The sequence below is a fragment of the Ailuropoda melanoleuca genome, chromosome 3 (genome assembly GCF_002007445.2).
Source record: "Ailuropoda melanoleuca isolate Jingjing chromosome 3, ASM200744v2, whole genome shotgun sequence".
Classification (NCBI taxonomy): Eukaryota; Metazoa; Chordata; class Mammalia; order Carnivora; family Ursidae; genus Ailuropoda; species Ailuropoda melanoleuca.
The window spans coordinates 88,132,079-88,146,382 of NC_048220.1; the positions used below are offsets into that span (position 1 = coordinate 88,132,079).

A 14,304-nucleotide genomic window follows, 5' to 3' on the forward strand; every position below is an offset into this window, starting at 1 on the left:
TGGGATCGAGCCCCACATCAGGCTCCTCCGCTATGAGCCTGCTTCTTCCTCTCCCACTCCCCCTGCTTGTGTTCCCTCTCTCGCTGGCTGTCTCTATCTCTGTCGAATAAATAAATAAAATCTTTTAAAAAAAAATAAATAACTGAAGGATTAGTGTGAAAAATACACAAAGAACTCAATCAGTAAGAGAAAAACTCATAATCCAAATGGTGAGGAGAAAATGAACAAAACTCATGAATGTATATATCACTGATAATGACACAAGAGTCAACAAACATAAGACAATATGAAACTTCATTAATAATTATGGGAATAAAAACTAAAATACCCATGAGGTATATTACCTCAACTAGTAAAAATTTAAGTCTAACATTATGTGCTGTTGGCAAAGATCTAGATCAGGGTGGGTGGGATGTAAAGTAGTAAATCACTCTGTAAACTGCTTTGGCATCATCTACTGAAACTATGTAATAGGTATATATAACAATCCTTACAGCAGCACTCACTGTATTAGCAAAAAAACAGAAAAAAACACAAATATCTACTGACAAGAAAATGGACAAATAAATTTGGTATGTTGAAACGACAGAGAACAGTGGCAGTGCCAATGAAGGAATTATAGCCATAGCATCAACACAGACTCTCATAAATGCTATACTGAGGGGAAAAAAAAAATTAAGTTGTAGAGGAATACAGTTTCATTCCAGCTGTATACAGTGCAGAAATTTGTAAAACCATGCATTATTTTCAGAATATATATGTGTGTGTGTCTGTGTGTGTATGCAGTAATACTATGAATAATAAAAGGCACCAATTGATAAACACAAAATTCAAGATTGCAAGTATTTTCTGCTGGCAGGAATGATAGATATGGACAGAGAACAATGGGAACAGCAAAGATCCCTACTGAACTATTCTTTAAGCTGTGTGATGGTGTTGTTATTGCTAGTCACTATGTTTCAATATACGTAAATAAACTTTTGTATATATTTAATATTAAATAATTTTCAAAATTCTACTGAAAGTAGAAATCAATCATGAAAAGACTAAATGCTGCAAAAAATACCGCTCCTCAATTTAATTTATAAATAATAAGATCTTAATAAGAGAAAACATTGGAAGTAAAGAAGGTTAACTACTTACTCCACTATCTAGCCCAGCAGCAGTTTTTTAATGTGTGACTCAAAAAATGAAAACAAAAACAGATAATAAAAGGCATTTAAGAAGATACTATGTAAATGTAAAATCTTTAAACAAATGTTTAAAAAGAGTTTAGATAGGAAATCACTGAGAGTATGACTATCATCCTTTACCATTCCCTTTCCAAAATGATGAAAGGAAGAAACAAAAGAAAGAAAAAAACATTCTGCAACTATAATTAAAGTGTCTCCTATAAGAAATATATACACCCAGTTCCAGTCTCATATTCATTTTTCTTAAATGTGAAAAATGTATTTAATTTTATTCCCTATGTTCCTGAAAGGATTTAAAGGGACATAGAGCAATAAATAAATCTTCCTTCAATAAACGATTAAAGAAAAATGAGAAAATTGAGGAATTAAAATACAATAATAAACCAAAGCCATGGTGAAGGCTAATACACAAATGCAAAACCATAATGAGGTCTTATACAGTTTTTTATTGGATGAAACTAGACTCTGAATTTATAGTCAACTATACCAAAGAAGGAAACTTGATTAATTAAAAGACAGTTACAAGTTAATGAACTCTACTCAAATACCATTATCAGCTTTTCTTGATAGTGATTCCAGAGAAATACTTCCCATGTATCTTATTAAGGACTGAAAATTGACCATCAAGCAACAAAAATACACAGAAGGTTAATAAAATTAATGGCTTATTAGAGGATGAGGATTTGGGGGAAACACATAAAAATAATTTGCAGCAAAATTATTAAAATGACTAATGAAGCTACTTAAAATTCAACATAATACCATAGATAGTCATATAAAATGTACTGACCTTCCTGAATTGCCTTGTCCACAGTTATCCCAGAAGGTGAATGCAGAAGCTTTTGGTAATTCTGAGCATTCTGGTCAAACAACTGTACAAGAAGAGTGCATGTCTTTTCATATTCACATCTGCTGACAGTGCACAACTGCTCCAGCTGCTGAAACACAGTAGCAGTATCATCCAGTGGATCATCTAAATTATCTCTGCAAATATAGAAGAACAAGTTTGCAGACATTAGAATGTGATATGCTTCTATTCACCACAAATAAACTTTATATTAAATAAAAATTCTATCATGGATAAAGAAACAAAAGACAGATTGGAAGGTAAGAAATAAAATGTAAATGTAAATTCTATGTTTGAAGACAACATGATTATATACACAAAAGTCCCAAAGAAACCCCACACACACACACACACACCCGCAAAAGCTACTGCCTCTTACAGATGAGTTTACCAAGGTCCTACCATACAGGGTCAATATACAAAATACAACTGTAACACTATATATAACTAGCCATGAACAACTGGAAATTGACATTTAAAAAACTGCACCTTCCAAAGGCACCAGAAAAAATCTAATTAATTAAATCTAATTAAACATATGTAAAATCTCAAGGCTGAATACAACAGTGAGGAAAGAAATCACCACAGAGCTAAATAAATTAAAAGATAAACATGCTCACTGACTAAAGACTTGATCCTGCTGAGATGTCAATTCTTCCCCAAAATTAATCTACAAATTGAAAACAATCCCAGTCAAAATTCCAGCAGGATATTTTGGTAGAAACTGACAAGAGGAATCTAAAATTTACATGCAAAAGCAAAAGAAGTAAAAGAGCCAAAACAATTGTGAAAAGGGAAAACCAAGGCAAAAGACTCATAGTACCTGATCTCAAAGCTATTAAGGCTACAGTATTCAAGACAAGGTACTGGTAGGAGAAACACACAGATTAATGAGAACAGAGTCCAGAAAGTACATGGATGTGGTCAATTAATTTTTGAAAAGAGAATAAAGGCAATGCAATGGAAAAGATAGTCTTTTAGGCAAATGGTGTTGGAATAATTGGTCATCCATCAAAAACCAAAAGAGCAAAATCAGAAAATAAAAACCCAACTTCAAGCCTTACCTCCTATCATATACAAAAATTAACTCAAAATGTATCAGAGAAGTAAATGTAAATTCTAAAACTATAAAACTCCTAGAAGAAAAAATAAAGGATAAATCAGACTTCATTAAACTCTAAAACTTCTGCTCTTTGAAAAAGACTGTCAGGGAAATGAAAAGGCAAGCTATGGACTGAGAGCTAATATTTAAAAAGCACATACAATAAAAAGACTTGTGACCAGAATATACAGACCTTTCAAATCTCAATAAACAACCCAATTAAAAAAGACGGGGCAACAAATTTAACAGGCACTTTGCCAAACAATACAAATGGTAAATAAGCATGTAAAATGATGCTCAACATTACTGGTCATTGAGGGAATGCAAATTAAATCCAAAATGAGGTACCACTACACACCTATTAGAATGACTAAAATTCTTAAAAACTGACAATATCAAGTACTGATGAGGATAAAGAGCAACTGGATCTCTCATACCTTGCTGGTGGGGCATGCAAAATGATACAGCCACTTTGAAAAATAGTTTGGCATCTTCTCTTAAAGTAAAACATATACTTAACATTCAACCCAGAAATCTCCTACTTAAGGTATCTACCCAAGAGAAATAAAAACTTATCTTCATACAAAAATCTGTTTAGGAATGTTTATAGCTGTCTTATTCATAACTGATGAAAAAAGAAACCACCCAAATGTCCATCAACAGGTGAATGGATAAACTGTGATATATCCATAAAATGAAATATTATTCAGCAATAAATTTTAAGAACTCCTGATGCAACATGGAGGAATCTCAAATGCATTGTGCTAAGTGAAAGAAGCTGGACAACATACCATATGATTTCATCTATACAACATTCTGAAAAGGCAAAAACTACAGAAAGACAAAACAAATCAGTAATTGCCAGAAGCTGAGGGTGGTGAAAGGGCTGACTACAAGGGACACAAAAGAATTTCTGGGTTGATGGAACTATTCTCTATCCTAACTGTACGGGTAGTTCTAAACTGTATGCCCTTGTCAGAACTCATAGCCCTGTTCACTAGAAAGGGTGATTTTACACTAAATTACGCCTCAAACGTTTTAAATTCCAAGACGCAAAAGGTAAAAACACAACAGAAACATTTAGTTTTCAATACCTCACAACTATGGCAACAGATTCCAACCGAGAAGTGATAAAGGCCTTCGTGATTTCTGGTGCATAAGTGTCTAATAAGTGGGGTTCAGTTGATTTCACAAAAGGCACTGATGCTACCATCCTTTGCCACAGAGTTAATAAATAATGAACACTGTTGGGAGCAAATTCCCAATGCTACAAAGAAATAAAGCAAATGTTATTTAAAATTGACATATCTTCCTAGAATAAGAATTATAAAGACAAAATTACTAAAAAGATTTTTTTTGACAAATTACTAAACACAGACTTTAAAATTAACTTTTATTCTAATTATATAGCCAATGAACATTTAACATAGCAAATTCTGTAAATGCCAAAAGGCATAAAGAAGAAACCAACAATCTCTCATTATTCTACCACCCAAAGACGATCAATATTAAAATGTTAGTGTACTTCCTTCTAATCTTCTTTCCATGAATACTTTTCAGAGTTGGTATCATGCAGAAAATGTGGTTTTAAAACCTTCTCCCAAACTTATAAAAAGAATTTTTCCCAAAAAAAATCTGTAAAAAAAGTTTTTATTTCTTCACGAAGATTTTATTATAGCTTCTCAATTCATTCTTCAATTATTAGATAATCAGATAGTCTCTAAATTTTTATTATAAAATATGTTCCAATGAACTTTTATCTAAAACCCTGGAATAAGTATTTTTAGCAAAGTACAATAACAAATATTAAAAGTCTCCACCAAATCTTACCAAGAAATTGTTTTTAAAATTATCTACTGTTTAACATCAATTATATATTTTTATTTACCTGTAGACTAGTAATGGTAAAGTTAGCAATCAATCTGATAACTTCAGGATATTCCTTCACCATAACTAATTCTCCCAGCTGATAATTTGTCTTTAAACGAGCCAAAAATCGGCAAAATTCATGATAATTACCTGGATCAGACAAACCCTAAATTATAAAACAAAAAGAAAGGTTTTTAAAAATACTTAAAAACACACCAAGATAATGACCTATCAATAAAATTCCAGGAGTATTTTACTAAGCTTTCCAGTTTTCATTGGTACTCTGTTATCAACTGGGTAGATTATTAATGAAAGAATGAAAGTTGTCATCAATGATTCATAATAAGAAATCCAAAGTAGAGGATATGGAAGAAGCTTTGCACCATGATGCCTAAATTATGTTTGGGAACCCACTGTATTACACAAAAAATTTGCGTGTGTGCATGCATGCGTGCGTGCGTGTGTGTGTGTGTGTGTGCATGCGCACCCTATGGCTTAAACAGAAGTCAACAGAAGACTTGAGAAATATTTAAGATGAAAACTCAGAATGGGTTCTTGAAACACTGGAAAAGAGTGATACCAACTGAACTGAAGTTAAAATGGTATTTGCGTACACAAATAGAAATTTATTTTAATTCAACAAATATTTATTGAGTACCTATAGACACTGTGCCCTCAAGCAACTCCTGGTCCCTAAAGTAGAGTCATTCAAATAAATTAATGCAATGTAGGGCAGAAAGTTTAACAGAGGCACTACAAGATACAGAGGTAAACTTGAGGAAGGAAAGGTTAAAAGGAAAGACCAAGAAAGAGGTCCCTAGTTGTCTATGAGAGCTCCCTGAAGACTGGGCACAAGTGTTATCTTTACAAAAGTTCGAACACTTTGCATTGTAGATGGCATGAAAGAGAATTCAAAAAGTATCTGTTTAATACTGAAAGAGTTTCTAAGAAATTTCATTCATATAAACACTATGAAAATATAAAATAGTGTCAAATTATTAAGGACAAATTATAAATAGATACTTCATATTCATAGGTCTTTTAATACGTTTGTAATTTTAAAGTAATATAATATTCAAACTAACTTTTACAGACATGAAACATGAACATGAGGATGTTGGAAAAGCAATTAAGACAATTATTTGATATTAGCATATTATTTTCCACATACTGATTGATGACAGTAACTTAACTAAAAATTTTAAAGTATATTAGTAAAATCCCATTTATCAACAAAATTTCATGATTGTGCTAACACTGAAAAGATAAAATAAAAGCATAACACACAAAATACTAAAATACTCCTGAGAATGACCTACAAAATCAATTGCTCCTTACTGAGCAAGCACATTTTCTTTACGTACAGATATAATATGTCCCCTCAAAAGTTAGTAATAACTAAGTGACAAATCTCCTTAAATCATTTAACCTCTCAAAATCCATACTTTCATTACATATATTTTAAACCAAAAAACAAAGTAAAAAAATAAAACAAAAAATTTTATCTAGGCAACCAAAATCACTAATTAATAATGGTTTGCAATTCTCTGAAATGAATATTGCTATTGAAGCTTTGCAAGTTAATGTATAGATTCTTAAATCTACAAACTCTTATTTGTCCACAAGAGGGCAAAAAGACATTATCTCATAATTCAAAGCCACTTAATCCAATATTAACATTCAGATTTACATTAAGTCTTCTAGTTCAGAAGGTAACTATGACTCTGAAATATTTACTTTAGTAATTTAAGAAGTACAAGCAAAGAAACGCAGTACACAATGGTATAAAGAAGAAGCATCACAGAATATATACCTTCTATTCTTATTCACCTAAAAGAATGGAAAAAAATAAAAAAGGAAGAACATAGAAGTCTGTCAGGAAAGCATCCATTTTAAACACTGTCCATTTCTACTACAAATGAGATCTAAGGATGACGGAAACTTCTTCATACTTCCTTCCAGAATCATAATCAAGTCACGAGTTTAATACACCTTTCAGCAGAAAAACTGCATTTCTACATACTAAGTATTAATTAAATTACTTCATAAATACCTGAGGGTTTTCAAGTATCCTTTTTACTCCCTTAATTAAATTACCAAGGTACTTGGCACGTTCAGGACTGCTAAATAAGGACCTTCTTGTAGAAGCAAACTGAACTAAACATGAAAGTGCCTAAAAATAGGAACAACAAAATTCATTTCAATTTTAAAAGTAACTACGGCCACAAGGAACACTGTCTTTACATAAAAATTATTTTTTAATTTTAATGATAGAAAAGTATTATAGAATCCAGAAATAATGAAAGCTACACACCATCAATCACCGACACCACCCATCACTCCTCAACCCCACCACTAAAATTTCTACTCATGTGTATTCTCTTCTAATATACTTTCACATATTAAATATGCCAAAGCAACCTGGACATGCATACACTCAAAAGGTCCCAACTGCCTCTGTTGCCCAGCTCTGTTCATGAACCAATAAAACGGCTGTTCTACAAAAAATAAAAGATGGTTTTGTGGTAGAGTATGTTTGAGAAACACGATACATTATGTATGATGATATCCTGCAAATGGGAAAACTTTACTTTCGTGTAACTTGGTATAACTTTACTTAATACAGCATATCCCAGACTTATGTGGTGATGGTACATCTTATCCATACCATCCATTAATAAGCTGAGGCACAATTTGGAGAATGCTGCTGGAAACATGAGATATTCTACAAAAATGGTCTAGTTACCTTCTAAAAGTTAATACCTTACCAGACAATTTCACTACTTGGGTTCTTAATTCTACTACTGAAAACCACTGAAGTCTGTCTGATCATTAAGTAAGAGGCCCACAAATTGGCAGCTTTTCAGCCAAAAAGGCCCTCATACGTTTTGTTTTGGTCCCCGTGTTTGTTTGTCCACTTTGTAAAAAAAAAAAAAAAAAAAAATTAAAATTGGCTGTTAATATTTAAATATTTTAATTAAGAGATATTACATAATGTCTGGCTCTCTTAGCAAAGGTGAGAACAGGGACAAGAATCAGAGGATGGCCTTCTAGATGTTATCCAGTTTGCCACAGTCCTTACTGTTTAAAAAACAAAACAAAACCCAAATGAACGAACAAACAATTCCTTAGGCAATTCTGATGTGTTGAAGGTTTGGGAACCACTAGTGTATTAAAAATATCCAGGGTTTGGGGGCCAAAAACATTTGGGTTTGAATCAGCTTCATCATTTAGTTTGCTGCCCTAATGAAATTCATTTTAGCCAGTCTGGGTCTGTTTCCTTGTCAACATAGTGAGGATAATAATACCTACCTTGCAGGGCCACTTTGAGGATGAAGGGAGATAAGCACCAAATAACAGGGCAGGCCCAATAAACGTTAAGTTACTTTCTCTTAAAGCAGTTGTTTTCCACTTAATTTTTTAAGCGCCAGTAGCTTGTTTTATTGCAAAACATAATTATACATGAAACCATGGTTTTTAAATAACTAAAAACAAAACTATTCTGGTTAAAAGACAGAAGGCTAAACTCTGGCACCACCTGGAAACATGAGTATCCTATGAAACCCAGTTTAAAAATCACCACCTTAAACCCTTGATTGGAGAGCAGACATGTTTAAAAAAAAAAAAAAAAAAAAAATGGGAGAGAGTATTTTTGTAAATCAATTCCTCCCTTCTAGGCAATAACATATCTAAACAAACATACCACTGATATGTACTTTAAATCTGGAACATCTTTTTTCAGGAAATGGCAATATCAGAATCCTCCAACTTTACTTCTAGAAGCTTAGATATTAAACTGAAAACTTTTTCTTTCTTTCTTTTTCTTTCTTTTTCTTCTTTCTTTCTTTCTTTCTTTCTTTCTTTCTTTCCTTCCTTCCTTCCTTTCTTTTTTTTTTTTCCCATCTTGACTGATCTCTGTTTTAGGTTCCACAAAGATGGGGTTGACCTTCTCAAAGTTACTATATAATCAAGGAGTTTTAAGATTTTTAAAGCACACAAAAGAAATTAAATTTAAAAAAATGAATAACTGGAGTGATGAACACAAAATCAAATGAGCAGATCCCCTTTGTTTCTCATTCAGAGATACTGATGGGGGCTACCTGGCAAGCCTAGAGCATGAAGGATTGAGGAAGAGTTAGAGAGAGGGTGTGAAAAGGGAAGGTAACAGATGGTGTGGCCAACTACTGGACTGAGACCCAGAAGAAGGGATGGGGACTGGGTAGAAAGGAAGGTACACTTAGAGGTTAACAGGTTTTCCTGGCTCTGGGCAAGAGCTAAATCAACAGCTAGAGGTTCTGGGTTCACCCATGAAATGGAATCCACTGGTGACTATAAATAGAATCTTACAAATAGCTTAAGTAACATACATCCCAGAAGACGTAAGAAAGAATTTCTTGTGAGAGGTAAACCCAATCAAGAATATAAATTGGACTTTTTTAAGTAAATATATACCACCCATAGATAAAGGCTGCAGGTACTTTTTAATGAAATAATGATTTTTACTTACTAACTGAGATAATAGTGGTTGAAGTAAATGATACAAATTGAAGAAAAGATCCAATGTTTCTGGTTCCAGGAAAACTGTAAAAAAAAAATTACTTTCTAATACCATTACTTCCATTCAGTGATCTTAATGTAATCAGTAAGACATTATTACACAAACAAGAATTCTAAGACCTCTAACATGTGACCACTCTTATCAGTTAGGCTTAACTCCTTTTTATTGCCTAGCTGTTTTCCTTTGAAAGATGAAATAATACAGAGATAGAAACTAATTAGCTAAAATATTCCTTATTTCTATGTAGCATCTACAGTTCTTACTGGGATAATCTTCTTACCATTTGCATTTGTATTAAAGTAATATAATGTTTAAAAATTCAAATAGTTATCAAAAAGTAAACACTATTAAAAGGTGTATAAAAAAAAACAGCTGTACCCTACCCCATTCCAAGTATCTGTCAACTTTTATCTACACTTACATACGTATTTCCAAATAACATGCTATTTACCATGTTTTACCTTAAGAATCAAATGAATTCCAATTATATTATATGAGGCTTTTGCCCCTACCACAATCTGTCCTCTCTCAAAATCCATCCACTATTTTAACAATTTGGGATTAAATCAATTCTAGGTGTTTGCATTTATTATGGCTAAGTAAGTAATGCTAACAGCTGAGCCAAGGAGTACACTAGGATTGTATTACATTTCTAACACTCTCTGGATTTAATCACAGCATCTTTTCTGTGCTTAGTTGTATATTTATCTGTCACTAATTCTTTCCAAATGCTCTGACAGATTTGTAAAATGTTCTTCATACCATTTTCCACATAATCAATAGCATCAAATAACCTATAATTTCCATTTTCCCCCCCTACCTCCTAGAGCCTGCAACTTGGGACTGACTGTTCCTAAATTTTGTTACATAATTATCTTCCTTTTTTATCTGTTCATTGTCATCTTGTGTTGAAGCTCCCGTTTCACAAAGTAACTTTCTGAAAGCAAGCACATAAGTGATAAATTCCAGGAGACCGGCTGAAAAGGTCTTTTTTTTTTTTAAAGATTTTATTTATTTATTTGACAGAGAGAGAGACAGCCAGAGAGAGAGGGAACACAAGCAGGGGGAGTGGGAGAGGAAGAAGCAGTCTCCCAGTGGAGGAGCCTGATGTGGGGCTTGATCCCAGAATGCCAGGATCACGCCCTGAGCCGAAGCAGACACTTAATGACTAAGCCACCCAGGCGCCCCTGAAAAGGTCTTAATTCTACCTTACGCTTGGTAATTTCAGTCTAGTTTGAAAATTATTTCCCTTCAGAAGTTTGGGGGCACTACTCCATTGTCTTCTAGCTTCCAGTGCTGATGCTGAGAAGTCTAATACCATTCTTGACCCCAACCCTTTGTAGGTGACTTACTTCTCTTTTCTGGTAGATTTTAGGATCTTCCTTTTATCATTGTTACTCTGAAATGATTATGATTATGAAGCTTACTATTTATTTTTTTCATTCATTACTATGTGCACTTGATGGGATCTTTCAATCTGAAATACTATATCTCAGTGCTGAGAACGTTTTTTGGTGTTATTTGTTTGCAAATTTTCTTCTGTTTTTTTCTATCCTCTTTCTCAAACTCCTAGTGGTCAGATGCCAGCTCTCCTAATTTCATGCTCGAATATTCTTGTATTTTTTTTCTCCTATAAAATCTCTTCTTGCTTTTTTGTTCTACTTTCTGGGACATTTCCTTAACTTTACCTTCCAACTTTTATGTTTTATTTTGGCAACTGTCTTTTATATTTGGAACATTCTCTAAACTTTTCTTTTTAAAACAATATCCTGTTCTGGGACACCTGTGTGGCTCAGCTGATTAAGCGTCTGACTCTTGATAGAGCTCAGATCATGATCTCAGGGTCATGAGATCGAGCCCCATGTTGGGCTCCACACTTAGTGGGGAGTCTGCTTGATATTTCTCTTCTCCTTCTCCCTTTACCCCTCCCATCATGCGCTCGCTCTCTCACTCTCTCAAATAAATAAATAAAACTTAAAAAAAATAAAAAACAACAATATCCTATTCTTATTTCAGGAATGCGCTACCTTTTCTTATTTCCCTGGGGATATTAACTATACTTTTTTGAAGTTTACTTCTACTGTTTATTTTGTCTGTTTCTACTAAACTCTCCCTTTAAAAAAAAAAAAAAAAGCTTTTTGAGATAATTATAGATGCATATGCAGTTGCAGGAAATAATACAAAGAGACCCCCTGCACCCATTACTTAGTTTCCCCCAATGGTAAATTCTTGCAAAACTACAGTACAGTATCACAATCAGGAAATCACACTGATCCAATCCATCAATCTTATTCATACTTCCCATTTTTACATGCACTCATGCATATGTGTGGGTGTGTGTCTGTGTATGTGTGTATGTGTAGTCTGTGCAATTTTTACTACAGGTGTTGGTTCATGTATTCATCATGATACTAAGAATACTGAGTCCCTTTTAATTGTTTGTTTTAATCTTTGATTTCCATATTAGAAGTTTTCATAAAATCTGTGGTGTTTCCCTACTATATCTGACATCTCTAAATATCCAGTTTAATTTCTCGAGGATAAAAAGGTTTGGTCTTGGGAAGTAAGAGGGAAGGGCACACAGGGAAGAGAAAAGGCACAGATGGTAGTTGCACAGGTGGTAGAGAAGATCCTGGGGACTTTGGGCAGAATACAGACTTTTTTACCAAGCCCTTTCAGCCCTATTCCTTACCTCACCTCTGGAATGCAGGAATACCCTAGGGCCATCATTCTGAAATGTGTAAGAGCAAATCAGCTTGTTTTTTTTCTTGGTATCCTTCTCTGTAAGAAAGTAAGTTGCAATTCTGCTCTGCTAAGTCAGTTACTCTAATTCATTCTCTTTCTAACTTTGAAATCTATGTTTTCTCTGTCAGTGTTATATACTCTCCCACTCTGTTTATCTGAAACTTTCAAAACAGAACTCTTCATTTTCCCTCCCAAACCTGTTTTCTCCCTAACTCTAGAGCTATCTTTCCTATTTTCCAATATTAAAATATGGAAGCTCCCATGATATGAAGTAAGGAAAACAGATTTCAATACCGGTATCAAGCAGCTACCTTGTGTTACAAATCTTTTTGAATTTTTTGATTGCCTAGCAAAAACTGGAGATAACTGCACATATGGCAACTATATTGTTTAATTCTGTGCCTTTTACTCTGACCATCCCTCACGCTAAACCTTCTTCTTACTTGTTCTCCAGGTTGTTGGAATCTGCACTGTGCAAAGATCATCTGCGGATTCATCTGCTGAACTGCCAATGAAGTCAAAGTTAAGGCAGTTGAGGACCAGTTTCAAGACCTGCATTACTAGATTTTGTTGACCTTCATCCTGAAGATTTAAAGGTTTGGCCAACACCTGAAAAAAGTTGAAAGTCAAATAAAACATTATGAAATATGTCAGTAAACAAATTTCCACTTCACTAATTTAAATTACTCTTCAATGCCAAATTAGAATTAGAAAGAAAAGTTTACAAAGTTATGTTGTTGTATATATTAGAAAAAGTTGTAAAATCACTATCAACAAAAATCTACAATAGGCTATTTTCAAATTTAATTTTCTAAAATGAGAATAAGACTTAACTGCAAACTGTAGGTCATCTTCTAAAGTTATAAAAAGTAACTTTAGGACAAATACTTTACTCAGCACAAATGTATAAATCTATGGGATTTACTAGCTCAAAGGCTTAGAACAAGCTGAAAATATACTACTCTTCAAGTGGGGGAACTTTATGTATAAATGATCCATATCGGTTAACAAAGGTTGTCAGAGCTGTCTGAATGAAAGAAGACACTCAAAAACTTCTAGAGAACAATCCTGAACACACCCCTCCTCCAGCCCCTACAAAATGTCCATTCTGACACAATCAGAATAGATTATTACCTCGTAAAGACACATTGTAAAATATCTGTGGAGGAAGCGATAGAAGTTTGGGATTCTGCTTCAAGAGTAACACAAAAAGAAAGAGTTGTTTGAAAAGTACAGAGATGAAAAGAGACTGGTTATGAGCTGTCACTGCTTAACTGGCGGATGGATCCAAAGGAGTTCATTAGACTCTTCCACCTTCTTTTGCATACGTTAAAATTTTCCATACAAAAGGAAAATTTAAAAAATAATAGAAGGTCTTTCAGTCTGGCCTAATGCAGCAGTTTTCCTGTTACTAACTATACCAGAGAACTGAAATAATTAGAAACCGGTACCTAGTAGAACATACTGTAGGAAATGCTATACTAGGCCAATTAAAGTTTGAACAACATGATGGAATCCCTATATTACAAGCAAACACAATATAATTATTAATTGTACTATCCCTAATGTTCAACAGGGTACCAAACAGCAAATGAGAAAATATTATTTCCCAAAGAAATTATTAAAGTTAACTGTCTTGGCTCACCTATGAATAAATATTGATAACTGATGAATTAGGAAAACATACTGCCATTTCATTGTTCATCTGCATCCCATTAAAATACACGCAACTAAAATAAAGAAACTAAGTCTCAATTAGCTTCTGTAATAAATAATCTACAGTAGTAGTAGGAAGGCAATGAAACTACTAAAGATGAGTTACTGAATTCCCTTTGGATTTTGTTTTATTATGTCCCTGGTAAATAAAAGTGAATTTTTTGGAACCTCTTAAGACTTCTGGAAAGCTACTGTACTTAAATTAAGATTATTCACAATAACAATTCAAAAGGCAGAATGGGGGTTGGAGAAGGGGGATTCATTTGAAATTCTT

The 14,304-nt window shown here is 33.4% G+C and overlaps 1 protein-coding gene across 1 annotated transcript in view; it reads right to left on the bottom strand.

Annotated features, from left to right (window-relative positions):
- Window positions 1–14,304, bottom strand: part of RANBP17 (RAN binding protein 17) — a 324,733-nt gene that overhangs the window by 276,648 nt on the left and 33,781 nt on the right. The window contains exons 7-12 of the mRNA XM_034655658.1: window positions 12,758–12,923; window positions 9,519–9,592; window positions 7,065–7,184; window positions 5,031–5,177; window positions 4,237–4,409; window positions 1,984–2,177 (exon numbers count right to left, since the gene is read on the bottom strand). Of these exons, the coding sequence (XP_034511549.1) occupies window positions 1,984–2,177; window positions 4,237–4,409; window positions 5,031–5,177; window positions 7,065–7,184; window positions 9,519–9,592; window positions 12,758–12,923 (874 nt within the window). The remainder of the gene's footprint in view (window positions 1–1,983; window positions 2,178–4,236; window positions 4,410–5,030; window positions 5,178–7,064; window positions 7,185–9,518; window positions 9,593–12,757; window positions 12,924–14,304) is intronic.